The sequence below is a fragment of the Lonchura striata genome, chromosome Z, assembly GCF_050655825.1.
Source record: "Lonchura striata isolate lonStrDom1 chromosome Z, ASM5065582v1, whole genome shotgun sequence".
In the NCBI taxonomy this organism is placed as follows: Eukaryota; Metazoa; Chordata; class Aves; order Passeriformes; family Estrildidae; genus Lonchura; species Lonchura striata.
Genome location: NC_140740.1, coordinates 48,399,694 through 48,420,050, shown reverse-complemented (window position 1 = coordinate 48,420,050; position 20,357 = coordinate 48,399,694). Strand labels below are relative to the sequence as shown.

Below are 20,357 nucleotides of genomic sequence, written 5' to 3'. Positions count from 1 at the left end.
TGCTCTGAGCCGTGGGAGATCACCTTGCTGAGTTTCAGGTGTGTTTTGACCATTAAGGCCAGTAAAAGCTTGTGTCTTCTGCTCATACATTTGTTCTGTTTTTGCATTTGTTACTTAGGTTGTGGTTTTCTAAAATTTTCTTTCTGAAGGGCTTAACTGTGTAGTAAGTAGGTGTTGATTAAAACCACTTTTTTATTCCTTAGCAAAGAGAATTAAGCTGGTACCTAAGCAAATACTACAGAAAATATTTAGTGAGAAAAGGCCATACATACCAAAGTAGGACACCTTGATGCAGATGGCTGACTCATCAGTGTGACATATTCTGTGCTAAATATGGAAAGCTCAGACGTCATTTGTTGTACCTCAGCAAGAGCAGAAAGATATATATATATATATATATACATTTTTTTCTTCCAAAGATGCCTTGTAAACCAGGCAGAGATCTTGATTTACTGTCTATGCAGGTGAAAACACTTAAACACCGTACAGCTCCTCTCATTCTTCTGCTGCAGCCACGGGCCTCCCTCACAGATGCATTCCTGTTGTTTGGAGGTTCCTGCACCACATCAAGGCCACCTTTTTAGGCAGCTGGATGTATTTTTATTGCCAGTTATTGGCTGAGATTCTCCATTAAGATTTTGTTTCCAACTTCCATCTTAATTTGCAACCAGCAATAATTTAGCTGCAATCCTTTTCCATCTCTCCTCCCTGGGGAAATCATTTGAGCCCTGAAGGTCTAATCCTGGCTTCACCGATATAGCTTATTGCTGTGAGCATCCCACTGCCCCCAGGAGCTGTGAGAGGCGGATTTCTGGGAGGCTGTGTTGTGTAGCCAGCTCTGAAACTGCACAGGAAAGTGATCTGAGGGTCACCTGCCACACGCTGCTGCTGCTCTGAGCCTGAGGCTCTGAGGCAGACAGATACCATTGCTCTGGCTTGGAGTTTTTAATGTGTGTGGGTTCAACAGGAAAGGAAATCTTCTCCTGGACAGATCAATGTAACATCTGTAAGAACTTAGTACCTTTACGAAAAAATAAATACAATCCAGAAGTAAGTGGCCCTCAGCGAGACACCAGTGCACCATACTGAACAAGGGATGCAAGCACTTTTTCACACTTCCTTTCCTTTTCCTCCCAGATACAGAAAAGAGTTTTGGGGAACCATTCTCTTGCCAAGTTTTTCAACACTGTTTTGGTCAGGCTCACTGCTGCTGCATGTTTGGGCATGCAGGGAAAAGCACTAAGCTGCCAGTTCACTGCAGCCAGAGAGGCTTCTGGACAGGGAGTCCTCCTTCCCCATACCACCATCTCTAGAAAAAGGGTCCTTACCAGCTCTGCTGTGTATTACTGATCTTGTTTTGTTTGTTTGTCTGGTGTTTGTCTCTTTGCCTTCAACAGTGAAGTTTCCAGTTCCCTATCTTCTTCCCCAATCTAGCTTTCAGGTAGAGAAAAAAATACACTAACAGGCAGAAAAATGAGTATTCGATGGAGGTACAAGGCTGATGGTAAAACTATATTTTCTTTTCTGAGTTTTCTGACAGTCCCTGACTACTAGTCATGTTTCTGTTCTCTTTGAATTCACTGTGATAGCTACAAATACTAATTTTTAAAAACAGAAGACAATCTAGAATCACCTCACTCTGTGTCTCATAGTTAAATATTGCACTTCTCAATCCTGAGATGAGCTCAGTTGGTTAAAGCATGGTGCTAATAATGCCAAGGTTGTGGGTTTCATCTCCATATGGGCCATTCACTTGATGGTCCCTGTGGGTCCCTTCCAACACAGAATATTCTGTGATAATATGATCTTTACTTAGGTCTGTACATGTAGCCTTATGTTTGGTGCTATATTAGTACATAGCAGGAGTTCTTACACATTTGTAGCTCATTAATGAACTCTTAAATGAAATCAGGACTTATGAAAATGTACTTATTCAACTGGACAGCAATACATTTTTAATAACTGGCTAACCTTAGAAACAATGCTAAAATGCTCATCAATCTCTATTATGTAGTTAATGTTCTAAACAGCCTTTGTCCCAACCATTCAAATTATCATGCCAATTTTAATTAGAAATATGGTCTGCAGTGTAAATTCACTTAAAAATTTCCTTGCAGATCCCCTATGAAAAGATTTCTGTTTGAATAGCAGCTCTTTTGCAGCAGATTTGTAAATTTGCATAGACGGTAAAGTGCTTGCCAGTGAAATTGTTTTAAAAGACATCCCATACAACGATACAGCAATAATACCATTTTTCAATACAGAAGATGTTTTTTCACAGATATGATCCAGTGCAGAATTAACCCCTCCAAAATACCAATCTATGTTTGAATTGTATTAGTCCTTTGGGGATCAGTTCACAGGACAATACTCTGAAGCTCTCTACCGTGCAGTCAGCAGAGGCACCTGGATTTCAGGCCAACACAGAAAGGTGACAGTGCTGTGGAGTGCTCTGATGCTGAGTCTCACTTCTGAACTTCCCCAGCCAAGGGAAAGTACATCCCCTCCAAAAAACATCTTCTGGATTTTTCTCCTATTGTCATAGTCAAACATGCGAGACACTTCACAGCAAGAGAGAGAGACAGAGTGCTCCCCAGGACTTGACTTGGATTTTATTCTTCCATTTTTTCCAACATAACTTCAGCAAACTAATTAGACATTCTTCCAGAGATGTCAGTGTATTTAATCTACAAATGTTTATCAGTGTTTTTTGCTCCCTGGGTAGAAGGTACTACAGAAGGTACTGATATCTGTGCCAGAGTCAAAAACCTTCTGGCATTCTCTGTGATCACAACCTCCTGTCTGCCATCAGGAGTACAAACCACCCCACACAAGCAGGGTGTGCCACCTCTGCCAGGAGCACCATAGAGAGTGTGATGTACTTGGCTGCTTTCTCAGGAGCAAGGTAACTTGGAAATGCAGCTTTATCTCTCTCACAACGATTTTTATGGAGGCTCAGAGATGGCTGCTACCAAATGCTTCTAGATTTTTCCTCTATTTCCCAGCTGCTCTCACATATTTTCTGAGTTACTGTGACTATTAGTGCCTGGAATCTGTACTTTTCTCCCTCACTGACCCCATGGCTCTATTTGCCTCATATTTACAGTTCTAAAATTACCATTCATTATTTGATGCTCTCTGCATGGGTCTTTGATCGTAACAAGAGGGTAAAAACCTACCAAGAGTATTTGACATTTATTCTACACACACTCCAAATGCATACAAGTACTATCTATTTAGACAACATGAATGCTGCTCTAATTACTATTTATCTTGTAAATTACAACTCTGTGGAAACACTTTCTTTGCGCCATCTGGCTTCATGTATTTTTTAATCAGTTGATGAGTATTTTTCTGCATTACAAGGAGCAGATAGTAAAGCATTTGTTACATTAGGACATGAAGTACAGATTTTTCAAAGCTGAACTTGTAAGAAATTCACTGCATTAAATATTTTATATTTCGCTAAAGCACCAAAGACACTTTTGGTAAAGGTTTCATAGGGTTCATTTTGCACAATGAACATCTGTCAAGAAAACTGCACATTTTTCCTAGGAATGCTGGTTGAACAGGACCCCTGTGTAGAAATGAAAAGACATCTCAATTACAAACAGCACTCTGACTAATAACTTTGTCCTTACGATTTCAGTACTGTAATTGTAATATTAAAATAACCAGTACAGATCCTTGCTGCTGAGAATTTCACTCAGATACAAGGAGGAAGGTGCTATTACAATACAAAGATTTCAGGAACTAGCAATCATTTGAACTCTCCTGGAGATAAGAAAATGAGAGAATCTAGAAATACTTAAAATAAAAAAAAAAGGTTTTTAAACAAGCAAATGTGCCCAGCATTTTCTCATGTCTGCCTTTTGTCTTCCTAAAATGGCAGTCAGTCTTTTTCTAAAAATCCACAAGTTATTGTATTTGTAGATGCAAAACTTAAAAGCAACATGTGCTGGTTTTTAACTTAAAGTCTTTTGAAGACAAATTTTATTACTAAGTGGCTGCATCTGATTTTATATGAGCTCAGTGTTCAATACTGGAATTCATGCTACTGAAAGTAGTAATTAAACACACAAAATTTTTAGAAGCATAGAATATTGTCCTTGAATCATCCTAAGGGAGAAGCTTTAAAAAATGGGTATTGGAAAAGCTACATTGGCAAATTTTGACTTTATAAATTGACAATTTAAACAACATCCAAACTGTTGGGCATTTAAAGCCAAATTAGAGTTTGTTGTGCAGCTAGAGTCATCAGTAAATGTTTTTTTACTTGGACTAATTTGCTGTTAGTGCTGGAAAGCCCATTCCTAAAACCAAGTAGAAAAATCCAGCTGGTCCACCCTGGCTACTGAAGGATTTATTTAGTAACCAAAACAACAGCATAAGTAAAGCAGGTGCAGCTGAAACTGAAAGAGGCACTATTACATGATCTCTGTGTACCAGACACAACTTCTACAGTCAGTTGATCATTGACTGTGGTTTCTTCCCACACACAGTATCACAGACAAGCCTGCTCACCTGTCTTGCCTCATATCTCTGATCTTCTCCTTTCATCACTCTGTACCTTTCAGCATCTTGATTCTTCTCGGCAGTGAAAACCCTGCTCTTGGAGATCACACGGATAATATTGGTTAGAACAAATCTCACAACAGTTTGTTTCCAGTTTGCTGGCATCAATGTCTAGTCTAGCACTCAAGCAGCATATCTGTCATCAGCATGGTATTGAAGACTTTTTGGCCTTAAGGAATTCCTGTCACCATTTGGTCCTGGTCCTTGAGTTTCCACACTTTGTACTCCAGCACAGTGCTCCTTCAGCAATGATCAGCCTATCTATAGACTGTCCTGTGAATAGATCAGGGGAATATGGCCTTTTTCTTGGCTGTTGTTTTTAAGTCAGATCCTCACATGGACTCAAGCCATGGAATCCACCTGACACATCCTTTTGCTGGCCTAAGTGGGAGTGTCAAGTTTTCACTGGGAGGGAATGGAAGATACAGGCAGGAATGTAAACAAGCTTGACTGGTGAAACTGCTGGATGGTGGAGCCATAACAGAGCCAGCAGCCTTTTTCTGGAAAACAACTCCTGTTTTCTTGCTGTCAACTTCCAAACATGCACAACCTATTAATCTAACTGTTCTTCAGGAGAAAATCTGCCCACCTGTGTATTGTGATAATACTGTGACAGGAGCAGTAGGATTCACCCTTTGTGTCTGAAGCTGCAGAGCCTGGCCCATCTGCTAAGCTGAGGTGTCTTCAGTTTCTCACTTCAACCAGCTCTGTGTCATGCTCCTGACATTTAAGTTGTGAAACATTTGTTTGTAATTACAAGAATGTGACCTCCTACCTCAGATAGGAGCTATATTAAAGTAAATAAATAGTAAATAAAGTTACTCTTTTGGGAACGGCTGTCCCAACACACTTGCAATCAGTTTGCCACTCACTTTTCCTGCTGACATCACTGAAGTAATCCCTGCTCCCATGGAGAAGCAAATCATGGCAATAGCAACGAGTACTCTCAGATTCATGCCTTTGCTCGTTTCCTTTTTATTTTAACCTCCCAGGTGGCTAGCAGCAATTAAAAATATGCTAGCTACTGCATTCTGCCAGAGATGGGCTAAAGGATAAACTAGGATGCATTACAAGGTCAATTTACCTCAAGATGAACAAAACTATTTATAGACCACAGCCTGTGCTTTTGCATTATTACTTCTTAACAGAGTGTTTGGAAGTTTTTGGGCCTCAGCTCTCTGGATACCACTGGCACTGGGATGGGGGAGGAAGAGGAGTCTGTACCCTGCAAGATACCCAGTGCCAACCCAAACCAAACAATCAAAGTCAACCATACATTGCAATGCTGGGGCCTACAGCCTTCTGAACTCCTGATAAAGCCATGCAAGACTCAGAAATATTTTTCAAATACTGCTTGGCACTGTAAAATAAATCAGAGTTAAGAAGGTCATGACAAAGGATTTCCTAGGTGAGTATCCAGAGAGTGCTCCTCTCTGGCCCACCAGCTCTCTGCTGAGTAGAAGGAATCAACAACAAAATCATGTGCTGAAACATGTCCTGTTTGCTATCCTTTTAATTCAGATTTTGGTTTTGTGTATAAGTGTTGCAATGGTGTAAAAAAAAAAAAAATTGGCTCAAAATTCAAGTATATATGTTCTTGATTTGATTCATGCTGAATTTCTTCATTTATGTTCATCAGGCAATGAGTCAGAACTGAAATTAATAATGAAGAAATACATTTGTTTGAAATGACACCATTCAATTTGTGCAGACACCTGAGTTTCTAAGTCAAAAAAGTGACCGTTAAGTATAAGAAAGTTCACTGGACACCTCATTATAATAAAAATTAAATTGATCAACTAAAAATTATTAACCCGTAAGTGTTCACTTTTGTAACAAAATACAGAAAAGAGGGCAAATCAATAATATAACTAACAACTTTTTAAAGACTATTAAAGCAACTCTTTTAAAAGACTGATTTTTACAAAACTGAAGTAATGATAAGTCCTTTGAGGCCCTTCACAAAAGGATAAAAATGACCAAAAAAAAAATTATGAGCTGATAATGAACATTCCATTAGTTGACCTTTAAAATGCAATCAGGACAAAATGAAAATGTACGTAAATGCCACAGTAATCTAGTGGGAAAGTGAAAAGAAGTGTAACAGCCCAAACAGTGCATTCTATTGATAAAAATAGAGATGATAAAATTTCTTTAAGATAGAAATCAGAGACAATTTAAGTCGTGCTTGAATGTGAATTGAATGTAGGTACAAGGCAAATTATACCAATGATATTACTAAAGTGAAATGTAAGATTTGTTAACATTCCTGTCAGAAAATGTATTCTACAAATAGCTTTGCATTCTGAGAAAATAGGTAAATATTATCAGACTTGACAAAGATTAAATTCTTTCCAATAACTGTACATTAAAAAAAATTAAACTGCAGCACTGCAGCTAAGTAACTTGTATAAGTAAACCAGGACAGCTTGCATAGAGGCTTTCAAAATTACTTTTTGGAACCTCTTTTTGGTCTCTAAATATGGCTCTGAATAAACCTTGTGAACTCCAAAGAACAGGAAAAAAGTTAATACAGTGACTATGTTAAGGCAAAGGAAATGATCCAGGTTAATTACATGCCTGTTATCTGGATTGTAATCCTCAGGAAAATATCCAAGTTGCTCAAAGAGGACTAAATGAATAAATGTTTGAGTTTTAATTACAACTCAGAAATTAAATTTCCAGGAAACACAGCTTGCAGTGCTATTGTGGTATCTCTTCTTTGAGCATATGTTAAAATTTGATAAAAATAACAGTGATGCTATATCCTTCAGCTTTGTTTGGCATTTGAGCTGGTGCAGTAGGACATTTTAATTAACAAACACCCAGAAAGTTAAAAATCAGAACGTTGCACAGTAAGTTGACTGTGAATAATCAGCAGGCCTCAAAAACCAGAAGAGGAACAACCAGCAAACACTTGTGGTTTGTGCGTGACTGATCCAGATCCTCTTGGGATCAGAACTGTCCATCTGCTATTCTTATGCTGCACCAAATTGTCACCAAGTCACAATAGGAGGGGATGCAAGAATTGGCGGTGTGGAAAATAGTGAAAGCTAAAGTCACTTCCAGAATAACTCAGAGCTCTTAGTAAACAGGGTCCAGTTAGGAAGAAAAAACATCAATGAACAACAAAAAATTAAAGTAACAATCAAACAACTCATTAAAACCAACCTTCTATTTATTGATATATTTTATTTATATATTAAATAACTATTTTACATATCTTTGTATTTATATATCTTCATATGGTTAAGTGCAATATTCTAACTGTGAACTAAAAAGTGAAAGCCATCCTTGCCTACAGCATGAACACCTTTATTCTGCAATAAATTTCACTGAAAACTAAACTTGCATGTGATTTAGCTTTGGTAGGATTTTTTTTGAGTTTTTTTGGTGTGCCACATACAAAGGACTCAAGGTTTGAAAAGGTGCTGTTTAAGCAGAACTGAGGGACTCCATCTCCAAAATCTGAAGTGAAAACTGTTGAGAGCTCACCTGAGTTCACCTGGCAAGTACATGTATATATAGACAGAATCATGTAATCAGAACATCTGGGTTTGAAGAGATCATCTTGCTGCAACCCTCTGCCATGGACAGTGACATAGAATCACAGAATCAACCAGGTTGCAAAAGACCTCTGAGATCTTTGATTCCAGCCTGTGACAGAACACCATCGTGCCAACCAGACCATGGCACTGCTGGTGTTAAATTAAATTATTATGGTGTACAGCCAGTGTTAAATTAAATTTTTATGGTGTACAGCTTTTCCTTAGACACCTCCAGGGACGGTGACTCCACCACCTCACTGGGCAGTACAGTCCTATGTCTAATCACCTCTTCTGTGAAGAAATGGTTCCTAATATTCATCCTGAACCTTCTTTGGCACAGCTTGAGGCTGCATCCTCTTGTCCCGTCGAGACAAGAGGCCAAACCACACCTACACCCTCCTTTCAGTGAGTTTGCAAAGAATGACAAGGCTCCCCTTGAGCCTCCTTTTCTCCAAACAGCCCAGCTCCCTCAGCTGCTCCTCATCAGCCGTGTGCTCCATACCTTCCCCAGCTCCCTGACCCTCCTCTAAACTCATGTGTCTTGTGAGGGGTCCAGGACCACTCACTGGCCACTCGAAGTGTGGCCTCCCGAGTGTCGCACCCAGGGCACGGTCACTGCCTGCTCCTGGGGCCATACACCTTCCACCAGCCCAGGCTGCCCGGCGCCACATCCCCGCGGCCTGCCGCGCTTTCCGTGCGGGGAAAGGGCTGGGGGGCCGCGGCAGCAGCGGGACATCGCTCTCAGTCATTGAACAGCTGGACGTGCTGGAGGCACGATCCCTGGGCGTCAAGAGCCGTCTGGATCCAGCGCCGGGGATGTGGTTTGGGGGTCACGGGGATCACAGGACGCTTGTGCTGGATTGTCTCGAAGGTTTCTCCCGACGTTAATGATTGTGTGAAAGCAAGCGGACTCGCGGCTGTGTAACCGGGCACTAGCGGCAGCGCACCCCGCTCCCGAGGGCAGCGCAGCGCCCGCCCCGGGTCACGGCCGCGCTCCCTCAGCCGCGGGTCCTTTTCCGGCGCCGCCCCGCCCGGCGCTGCCACATCCTCCGCTGACATCAGCCCGCGCCGCCATATTGCGCCGCTGCCGCCGCCAGCCCGGGCCCGGCCCGCTCTCCATGACTGCCCGCGGCCGCGGCGCGTAGGGCGGAGCGGCCCCAGCCCGGCCCGTCCGCTGCCCGCGCCGCCGCCGAGCCCCGCTCCCTCCCCGCCGCCATGACTTCCCTGACCCAGCGCAGCTCCGGGCTGGTGCAGCGCCGGACCGAGGCCTCCCGCAGCGCCGCCGCCGCCGATAAGGAGCGGGGCGCCGGCGGCGGCCCCGAGGATGAAGGGCGCCGGGACGAGTCCGGCGACGACGAGAAGGGCGATTCCAAGGAAACGCGGCTCACCCTGATGGAGGAGGTGCTGCTGCTGGGCCTCAAGGACCGTGAGGTGCGGCCGGGGGCGCTGGGCTGGGGTGGCCGAGGGGACACCGGCTTTTGGGAGGTGCTGTGGGGAAGAGGAGCCTGGCGGTGGGACGGGGTCAAGGGCGCTGCAAGAGCGAGTGTGGCTGTGGGCTTGGGGGCACAGGAATGGGGAACGTGATGTGGCTGGAACAGGCTTGGTGTTTTGGAGGAGGTGGGGAAAAGGTGCACGGGTTTTTGGGAGGGGGAGCCCGGCAGAGTTTGTAGCGCTGCCCTTTGGTTGTGGAGTTCGCAGAGGGGCTGGCGTACGAATACACATGAGAGGGAATATAGGGGGCCGGGAGGGACCTGGAGATAGCGGCCAGGGCGTCGGGCCAGCGTTAGACTTGAGGGCCTTGGTGAACCTGGCATATTTGTCGTCCTTCAATTTATCCATACTTCTAATGTGGGAGATCCCTCTACTCCTGTGGGTTTTGTCAGAACTTTGGTACTTATGAGGTCCTCGAGTGCTCTAGAATGTTGAGCAGTCCTTTTCTACTAAGACTTTGTAATGTATGTGGAAAATATCTTAAAATTAGGTGGAGGGTTACATGACAGAAATGGGCTGTGAGTAATGAGAAGCATATCAAAATGAAGTAATGGCATTATTATATAATTCTGTATTTTTAATGATTTCATTGCTTAATAGTTTGCCATGATACTGTGAGTAAGTAATTGAGGAAGGTGTACTTCCACCAGTGTGTTGGATTTTTTTTTGTTTGAAAAATGCTGTCAGTATAGAAAGCACACACACTGTGGAGTGAGTGTTCTATCAGGAAAGCAGTTTAATTTGATGTGGTACTGTATGATTAAAGGGTGATACACCCTTATTTTAGATATGAGTTACAGTATGGATTTGATGAAGCAATCAGCTTTTTTTTTCTTTTTTGTCAAGTAAGCTTGCTTTTTTTTTTTTTAATTTAATTTGTGTGACAAGTAAATAATTTGATCCAGTTCATTGATTTGAATGGGAGTCTCTTGAAACTCTGCCTCTTCAGGAGGACAAGCTAATATGGGGGGGAAGCTGATAAGTTATACTTTGACAGGGCATTGCATCTACAATAAATTTACTGATTGACAGTGAATAAAGAGTGGTTTTCTTGATTAATGTTTGCTTTTTTACACATATCACGGCACCAAGCCTGAGTTCAAGCAGCGTTTGGACAGTACTCTTGAGCACATGGTGTTAACTCTTGGGGATGATGTTGTGCAGGGCCAGGAGTTGGACTCAGTGATCCTTGTGGATCCCATCCGACCCAGCTTATTCTGTGACTCTATGATCTGTGTTTGTACCTGCTACAATAGCATAGTTATTTCTCTCTCAGACTGTGTGTTTCAGAGCATAATCTTGTAGTCCCATCATTTCAGGCAGACCTTGCCATGGCGTCCCGATAACCTCAGTAAATAGTGATCTCTGCTCCTACATGTGAAATTGAAGGCTTGTTGAATTGAATGCATATGAGCATTTATCTTTCTACATGCCTGAATAGTTGAGGGAAAGTAAGTTAGGAGTGGCAGGACCAATTGCTGGCAGGATTGGCTTAGGATACCTTACCTTGATGACGCTGGTATAAACTCGGTGATCTTTCAGCCTGTTTTTTGACCAGGATTATGTGCTAAATCTGCTGGTGAGCATTATGCTGTAAACATCTCAAGGCAGGGAGCATTGTGTCTGCCAGGAGAAATATGTGGCACAAGTTTTCATGGAGTATCAAGAGGCAGTAGTTAATATTGAGTCTAAACGTCTACCTTTGCAATGGTGTGCATTATGCTAAGCACAGCAGTGGCAAACATTGAAGATGATCTATTATTCCTTTGTGTAAACAATATACAAGTGGCATGAATGGTTACAGTGGCATGGATATCCCTAAGTCCCTTGAGATTTTGCTGTGGAGACATCAGACAAAAAGAATGGTAACGTCATCTCTAGGGCAGGGGGTTTAAGTGCAGGAGCTGTAGCATACCCTCTTTGTGAGCTTCGTTACATGTGAAGCATTGGGATTTAGACTTTGGTTTTGAGCCTGCTTGTGCCCGTGTGTACAGGGTACATATTTTAAACAAATTGTCATGTGTTTTCCTTCCAAAACTGGAAATAAAACTATAGGCTCATTTTCCAATAGGAATATTTTTTGTTCTCTGTTGTTCTAATGATAAGTAAGCAGAACCAGCTTACTTTACACATCTGGAAATGTTTTTTACAAAGTCTTCACTTCCAGTAGAACTGATTTACTGTAGCAGTTGAGTGAGACTTTCTCAAGAGAGCAAGCAAAGCAGAGCAATATAGAGGCTGTAAAGTGTAATTGTGAACCTGTATGAAGTCTAAGGGACAGGCAGAGGCAAGTTTATGATTACAAGCTTGATTGAAAATCTGTAAATTTAAGGCTGAGAATATCCTTCCTGTTTATTCCAACAGGATAAAACAATTTAATGTTTACTTTAACATAAGAAAAAAAATTACAAGAAGTAGACTGGATTGGCCAAAGAATATATAAATAAAAAATATAAAAACAAGGACTCTGTTTTGGCCAAAGAATACGTTTCCCTGAAAATAGGTGCTTTCTCAGAACACTCACTGATACATGCATTGATAACATAGATTTCAGATTTTTAGGTAATTTTAAACACTGGTGGATGTGGCTTAACTTCATATGAATTGGAAACAAATTACCTCACATGTACAGAGCTACCTTTATAATTTCTAACTGTACGTGAAAGAGTCTTTGCTATTAGGAAACAGTTTTTCAGGAAGATATTTAGTGATGCGTTGATGAGTTCTGTGTTTCCAGAAGATTGTTAGATACTGCTGTGAATCTTGTTTCCAGGATGGTGTGATGGTTGTAAACAACCACAGCAAGACTTTTGAGTTGTTGCCTAGTTGCTGATGCAGTATGGATTCAGTGATGGGAATTTCTGGCAGCTGTAAAACAAACACAATCCTATTCCTGATGTCTGAACCCAATTAACTGCATTTATACATGCTTCTTGGACATGGCCTTTTTGTTTGTTAATGTTGTGTCCCCCACCAGTCTGACCTAATTAAGTTGTACATAATGTATGTGTTCTGATTGCTGTTTTCCACCAACAGTTCTTCAACCTGTATTTTCTGTGTACACATAACTATTTTGTATTCTAAAGTCAAAATAGCTTATAAGAGATATGACCTGAAATATGTGCATGCTTGCATAACATGACAGGTGCAGTTTACTTAGAGGAGCAGGTAATGAACTGGAAGAAAATACATTACTAAGATTTTTCAGGGGGCCATCACAGTACCTGCATGTATTTGGAAATCCTTCAGAAACATGTCTCAAAACAAGACTAGGTTCATCCATGTAAAGCAGAGCAATAGCCAGTCGCTACAGGAGTGAAAAGCATGCACTGAAGTAAACCAGTGCTGTATTAGGTAAAAAACCCAGTATTGTGATAGGATGGGTCAAAGCCGCAGCAAAAGGGAGTTACAGTGTAGAACTACTGAAGCAAAAGAAGGGAGTGATAAATATTGGCAGTTAGAATGGAACTTATTTAAAAATGATAGCGAAGAGATGAGTACAGGGTAGCCGTTTCATTAAAGGTCCTCCCAGTGTCTTGTAATTCAATCCCATAAAAATGGAGAGGTTGTGAGGTGGTTCTGCTATGTAACTTGTTCCACCAAACTTCATCCTTGAAGGGTTTATTTTGGTTGTGGGTTTGGGATGTTTGGGTTTTTTCCTTCCTTTTTGAAATTTTCTTTTGTAGTTGTTGGAAATCTATTAAACTATAACAGTGCACTCAGTTGCTTTTATCCTCTAAAGAATTGCCACAACTAAACAAAGTGAAGCAGCTAGCGAGACCTGGCACCTACCAAGATAAAATATTTATTTGATCTGTAACTAATTCCCCACTTGCTGAAAGAATACTCATGTTAAGTATGCTGAAAAATACCTGACTGCTGCAGTCTACTGCAACATTAAATATTTATTAGATATTTTACCCTTTCTTACCTGAAGATTAAAATGTCATTTGTGGGAGTGAAATAACTTCAGATCACGTCACTACGTACAGATTATCTTGGATCTTTGTTGCTTATGTTTGGCCTTCAAAAAATCCATTTATTGGTGAAAATTTGGTTTTGTAGCATAGCTTTGTGTCCAGATAGGTCACATGAAGGTCTCTAGTTATGATATTTTTCACTGTATTGAAATAAGCATCAGGGGAAGTAGTGTGCCTGCTTCAGATGGGCTATTTTGTATAGACCAGATTAGTATTAAAATGTAGTTTCTTTATTATTCTTACAAATATGAGTATCTCAATTGGTTTCTGAATTTTGTATTTTAATCCTAAAGGTTCTTGCGTGAAAGCTGGCATAGGAATTTTGAAAACATTCAAAATGTGGGTAGTGTTTTTCCTAATTTTAAGGCTTAACTTAGTGAAATGGATACTGTGATGACAAAGTCTTGAGAGGATTTGCTTTTGTAAGAAATTAACATGTTTTGAAAAGTCGTCTTTGTATCCTTTTAGTATTTTTTTGTCTCATGCAAACATAGTTTCAGCGAGAGGCTGAATGTCAATGTAGAAGCACCCAAGTTTTGCTGGAAAATTTCTGAGACAAACAAGTGTAACTTGAAGAGGTGTCCACTGGGAATTCATTCTCATTGCAGTTGAAGACTGACGTATGAATGTGTTGAAACTTAGACAAAGGCATGCTTTTTCTCAAATGTTCAGGGCCTAATAACAAGAAAGTGTGTAATGTCTGTGGTTAAAAATTCTTTCTTTCATAGTTGCCTACCTTTTTGATATTTTTTATTTTTTAATTTCATATCTATAGGTAAATGACAGAGTAGGAGAAGATAGGAGGTGTGGGAGGAGGAGTACCCCAGTTCTCTTTGCTACAGTATGAGTAAAGTGCTTCTTTTACTATGCTGCTGAGTAAATCCTGCATTTGGGTCCTTTTGAGGATATGCTGATTTTTGATCATTTGCATGCAGTTGGTGTGGTTATCCCTGTTCTCATAGCATGGTTAATGTGTAATTGATATTATTTTTCTATGGATAACTTTGAGTGTGGCAAGCTGTCTGGTGTAGGGCAAAGACAAAAACATTGTCAGAGCATTTTTAGTAGTGCTTTCCAGTTTTTTTAAGTGCTCTTAAACAAAGCTTTAATTTAAGTGCTCTTAAAAACATGCCATAACTATTCTTCCTTTCCCTTTAGCAAACTGCTTTTATTAAACATTTTGAATGAAGTATATATATAAGAAAGTTTTGCTCTTTACTGCTAGAAGAGAAATAATCATGAAACTGAAAATAATTTTTTATTTTCAGGTATTTTTTCAGGTATTCTTTAATCCTAATGTAGATAACATTTAGTGCTATATAAATTGTGTTTATTTCAGTTAGTTCAAGGTCCATGTAATGGACTTCTTTGCAAGGGTAAATTGACCAGACTAAGTATTGCAGACGGTATATTTAAAAATTATTTTCTTACAGATCACATAATTGCTACAGCACGTACTCATCTTTGTGTTGCTTTACTGGGAAGAGGGGAAGCTAGTCTGAAGTAAATGGGCTTGGTTTCCACTGCACCACGTTCTCAGTCCATTTTATCGTAAGTTTTAATAAAGGAGGAAAAGAATTAGCTGACTAGCCATGTGCCACTTTTAACTGGGGTTTTTTTCTGGCTTGCGAACAGGTCTTAGTTAAATTTCAGTAACTTGCTTTCTCTCAGAAATATTGATAAAATTTTACTGCAGAATGATTTCACATGTGTTTTTCAGACATAAAAATCATGAGATTGCACATAAAATAATTCTCAGCTGCTCTCTTTCTCCAAGTACACTGTATGTAAGCCTGGATGAGTAGGAGCACAGGTGAGTAGCAGCACAGAATCACTGTGCTGTTGGTCTGAGTGTGAACCAGCATTGTGCATGCCATTGTGCATTTCCCAACACCCCCAGTAAAACCTGTACTGAACTACTGCATTTCACCTTTTTTTTTTTTCCTTTCTTCTTCATGTGTTTGTGGTGGACTGTTGAGATAATATATGCTACAAGTGAGGTGTTTATAATGGAAGAGGTGTTATATTCAAAGCTCTCTTTTTATTTGTGGATGTTACAGGATTTGTTCATCACACTGGGAAATTAGTTGTCAGGCTTTTTTTATATCTTTCTGTTGCTGATACTCTTTTAAGCACTTGTAAGCTGCTTTTTGCTGTATCTTTTCTAATCATCTGCCTTTATGGTCTTACTAAATAGGATGATGTAGTTGTGTTATTTAGAGTCCTTAGCTGCCAGATTGTCTTTTGTACATGGTTTATACTGGGAGGTTTGTATTTAGCTTGTTATTTTTGTACAGCACAGCACGTTGCACTTCCATTTTTTTTGTTTCAATAGACACTTGATTTTACTGTGGCACTTCCACACTGGACAGTCTCTACCATGAGAGGAGCATTCTGTATGTATTATGTTGTAATTTCAGAATTCTGTCTTTTGCAGTGCACAGTGACCAGGCAAGTATATGACACTCATTGTGTAGCTTGAGGTAAATGTCAGGTGGTTATTCTGTCTGTACTGATCACTCGGGGAGGGCTAACTACAACTACATTGTTTGACCTGGATATTTAAATGGACCTCCTCCTTTATCAGCTTCTGCAAAGTATGTTTGAGACTCTTAAGTTTACAGTTAGTATATGTTAAATACTAAATGAAAGGACTTGTTCCTTTCAATGTGAGAACAGTGCAGTGGGTGGACTTTTTATTTAACCTCATAACAAAGATGTTGACATGGCTTTATTAGGAGTTACTCTGTTTCTTGCAAATTGTTTGCACCTGTACAAGTGAAACAAGTAAGGAGCTAGAAGCTTGTTCTGAAAAGAACTGAAAGGAAGATGGATGAGATTTAGACTAAGAACAGAGGAATCTCTCTCCATTATATACATGGTTTTTTAAAGACCCAAAACACTACTCTATAATTCCATCCACATTAATGACCAGATGCCTATTAATCAAAATAAAGCATTTTGCAGCTCCCCAGTTTGAAATAATGTGGTGTTTTACACAGTGTTTTTAATTGCGGCTGCTGTAAAAGAAAAGGTAGAAGAGAGGAAAGGTGTAGAGGTTTTATTTGGGTGCAGATACACTATTTATAAACCTGGAGGACAGAATTATAATTTTAATCAATACGGCCTAGTTAGTCAAAGTTAGTGAAACCTCCACCTCTTATTTAGTCAGCCCATAAGGGGCCTGCTTTGTCTGTATCAGAAAGACATACTAGATTCAGGTTTTTCCTATTGTTTTTAAGAGAAATGTACTGGACCTGTCTGCAGTAGAGTTAATTTTCATCATAGCAGCCAATATGGTGCCATGTTTTTTATTTTTGACCAAAATAATGTTGATAACACAAAGCAGTGGTGCTAACATGCATCCTGTGCTTTCTGTTGCTGAGCAGTGTTTGCACAGCATCAAGGCCGCCTCCGTTTCTCACTCTGCTCACCTTTTCAGTGGGGGGTGCAATAGGCTGGGAGGGGGAACAGCTAGGACAGGAGACCCCAGCTGACCAGAGGCTGTGCAGTGCTATGGTCAGCAATAAAAACAGAGTGGAGAGAGCAGGGTAGGTAGTCATAGCCAGAGGACCACCTGGGCATCAGTCTGCGTGTGGTGGGTGGTAAGCATTTGGTGACACTTAATTTTGTTTTTCTCCTTAAGGTTTTCCTTTTATCTCTTGCCATGCCAAAGTGACTGAGGGAATAGTTTTATGGGACTTAGCTGCCACCCAGGCTCAGCTCAGCACTAGGGGACACTAAATTCTAACTAAATGTTTTTTTCATATAAATGTTAGATTTTATGTTCAGTGACAAGAGGAGATAGTTTGTTCAATAACCTTTGATTTCAACAAACTGATTTCTACTCTAAGTACATCTTAATTTTGCACCAATATGGAGAATAGAGATTGGACACTGATGGAGGGTGGCTTTGCAAGAGTCATGCAAACATTTGAAATCACTATCTGCTTTTGTATACAGTTAATCATAAAGAAAGTTAGGCTTCTAAGTTTGTCTTTTCATTTCTAAATGAGCAGTCAGACTCTTAAATGTTGATTTAATCAGAGGTCTCATAAGGGTTCAGCAGTGTGTGTGCTAGTCGCCTCCTCTTTATAAAATTTATGGTTTTTTATTATCTTCATTGTAATAAGAGATGTGCCTGTGTAATGTGTGTATGTATGTGCTTGAAAACATGGGCAGTAACATCTGGCTTTAGTGCTTTCAGTGCCTGGCAGCAGCTGCTGTGTGTTACTTATTCCTAAATGCAGTGGCAGGCTAATCAAATACCTGACAAGTTCCTTGTCAAGAATACTGTGCTTTGTAGAATATGTAAGCATGCTTTCCTAAAGTATTTCTGTGTTTGGCTGTCAGAACATTTCAGAGATTACCCCACTAACTTATCTTCTATTTATAAATAGAGTACAATTTATGTTCCAGCATTAAAAGAGGAAATCAAGAGGGACTTCAGTAAGTTATGTTCATTTGCATTAAAAGAGGAAATGAAGAGGGCCTGGAGTTAAGCATCAAAGTCCTTGCCTTGTAGTATTCCAGCAATAAACATTCCTGCACTGTGATTTGACTTCTTAATTTTCAAAAGTTTCATAGGTTAAGATGTACCATTAGATGTCCCTGCAAGTTTCTGGATTGGGAAGGTGTGGTGGCTTACTTGAAAGGTCAGATTTGCAGGAAATGTGACCTTGTATAGATTGAAAAAGACCTAATGTAATGTGCAGAGGATCCAGTTTATTTAAATTGCATATGACTGAAGTTTGAATATTTTTCCTTTGACACATGAGAAAATCCAAAGTATTCCTATAGAAGTGTTCTACTTGAATATTTTTTTAGTATTTGCATGTTTTTGCATCTTGTTTTTATCTTTTTAATATTACTACTATGTTTCCTGATGACCCCAACTTGTGACATCAGAAAGACAGAAAGGAGCTGTTGAACCCTGGAAGTCATAGAGGCCCAGCAGAGAGACCTTGACAAATCACAGGGTTTGATATCACCAGCCTCATGAAGTTTAATGAGGGCAAGTGCCAGATTCTGTAGTGGGATGAGGCAACCCTGGATGTGGGGAGGAGTGAGATTCTGGAGATGCTTCAGGCACATGGCAGGATTGTTTGGGGTGTCCTGTGCATGGCCAGGGGTTGGGCTTGATAATCCTTGTGATTCCCTTCCACCTAGGTTATGGATACAGGATATGATAGGTTATGATGCTGTGACTTCTGAGGGATGACTGTTAAAAGGGATTAATGTCTCCTAAAATTACATTGTTTTCAGAATTCTTCAAAATGTTTTTTCCAGCTATTTCTTTTACTGGATTTGAAATTCCTTTGTTACACATTTTAGAGGTATCTGAAAAATGAAACTCCCACTTTTGGTAATTAAATCTGTTGTTTGTCTGTATAATACATAAGAAATAGCCTTCTCTGAATGCACCCATATCAAGTGAAGCTGTGTTATGTATGTAACCAAATGTTTTAAAACAGGTTGGTCTGTAGAAGCAGTGAAAATCAATATATGACAAGCAGTAAGTGTGAAAACTATTTAGTAAGGAAAATGGAGGGTTAATCTTTTAGAATTTGCTAATAATTAAGATTTTATTGAAACATGGTGTTGTCTGAACCAAAATTCAGTTTTGTGTTTCAGGATTACTTAGTGTCTTGGAATCTAAGCTTGGGAAAAAAAAGAATGTGTTCTCAGCTTAACTGTCATTCTTGTATTACAGAATTGTTTTGTCCAGGATGCTTTTTGTCTGTCTTGTTTGGCAAGTCCAGTGACAGGGGAAAAGATTGAAACTATTAATGAAGAATTGTTCACTCAAGACACCCTAACCCTGAACATTTTATTTTATTTTGGGCTAAGGCCACACAGTTCCTTCCCAAAATAAGTTGATTTGGGACTTGCCAAATAATGCTGCCGGAGAAGCTGGACTTGGTTTTAAAGCTGTCTGCCATTCTGCAGTACTGATTTTCTTGGAGGTAATAAGTTGATAGCTATTAAGAGCTAATAAACTGAAATTTATATGTTGAATGTATATTAGAAAGTAAGAATTGCTGGGTCGTTAAAGCATATACGTAATTTGACTATGTCAACTTGTATTGTTTGAGACTTATTGCCTGCTCCAGCTTTTGTGCTGTGATTACATTCAGGTTGATATAAATTACAGTAAGCTGCATTGGAAAGAAAAGAACAGATCTTTTTGGTTTCCTGAAGATGAAAATTAATCAGTTCATATAAGATACCTATGGTGAGAACAGTTTGCTTTTACCTTGAGAATTCAAATAATTTTGGACATTACAGCCTGTGTTCAATGAATGTTGCAATAGTTTTTCCTTTTCTTCATCTTCTGTAGTTGTTTTCTGTTACTTGCATTTTCCCCACATTTCTATAAATACGTTTAGTTAGGCTGGCAGAAAGACTTTTAATTGGTTCATGCTAGATTTCGAGGTGCGTCCTGTCTAAGACTCCTGAAGCTGAATTAGAGGTTCACAGAAGTCTGTATAAGGACCTAGCTGAGGTGGAACAAATGGTAGCTGGCTGCAGAAGAGGAGTTCTAGTACTGACCAGCATATCTGTTTGTCATTGAAAATTCAGAAAAGTTTGTGGACTTTCTTGAATTTCGTGTTCTTGTGTTACAAGACCAGTTTGCCTACTATTATGCTGTGAAGCTTCTTATAATAGTATGCTGGAAGGAAAGATTTTCTTTTTGCTTGTTTGTTTTTAAAGAGTTCCTTATTTCTAAGGGATAATCTAAAAAGTGCTGTAATTGAAGTTT

The 20,357-nt window shown here is 39.9% G+C and overlaps 1 protein-coding gene across 1 annotated transcript in view; it reads left to right on the top strand.

Moving 5' to 3' along the window:
- Positions 1–9,027: 9,027 nt before the first annotated feature.
- Positions 9,028–20,357, top strand: part of GOLPH3 (golgi phosphoprotein 3) — a 30,516-nt gene continuing 19,186 nt past the window's right edge. Inside the window, exon 1 of the mRNA XM_021554565.3 lies at positions 9,028–9,554. Coding sequence (XP_021410240.1) covers positions 9,339–9,554 — 216 coding nt within the window. The 5' untranslated portion in view covers positions 9,028–9,338. The remainder of the gene's footprint in view (positions 9,555–20,357) is intronic.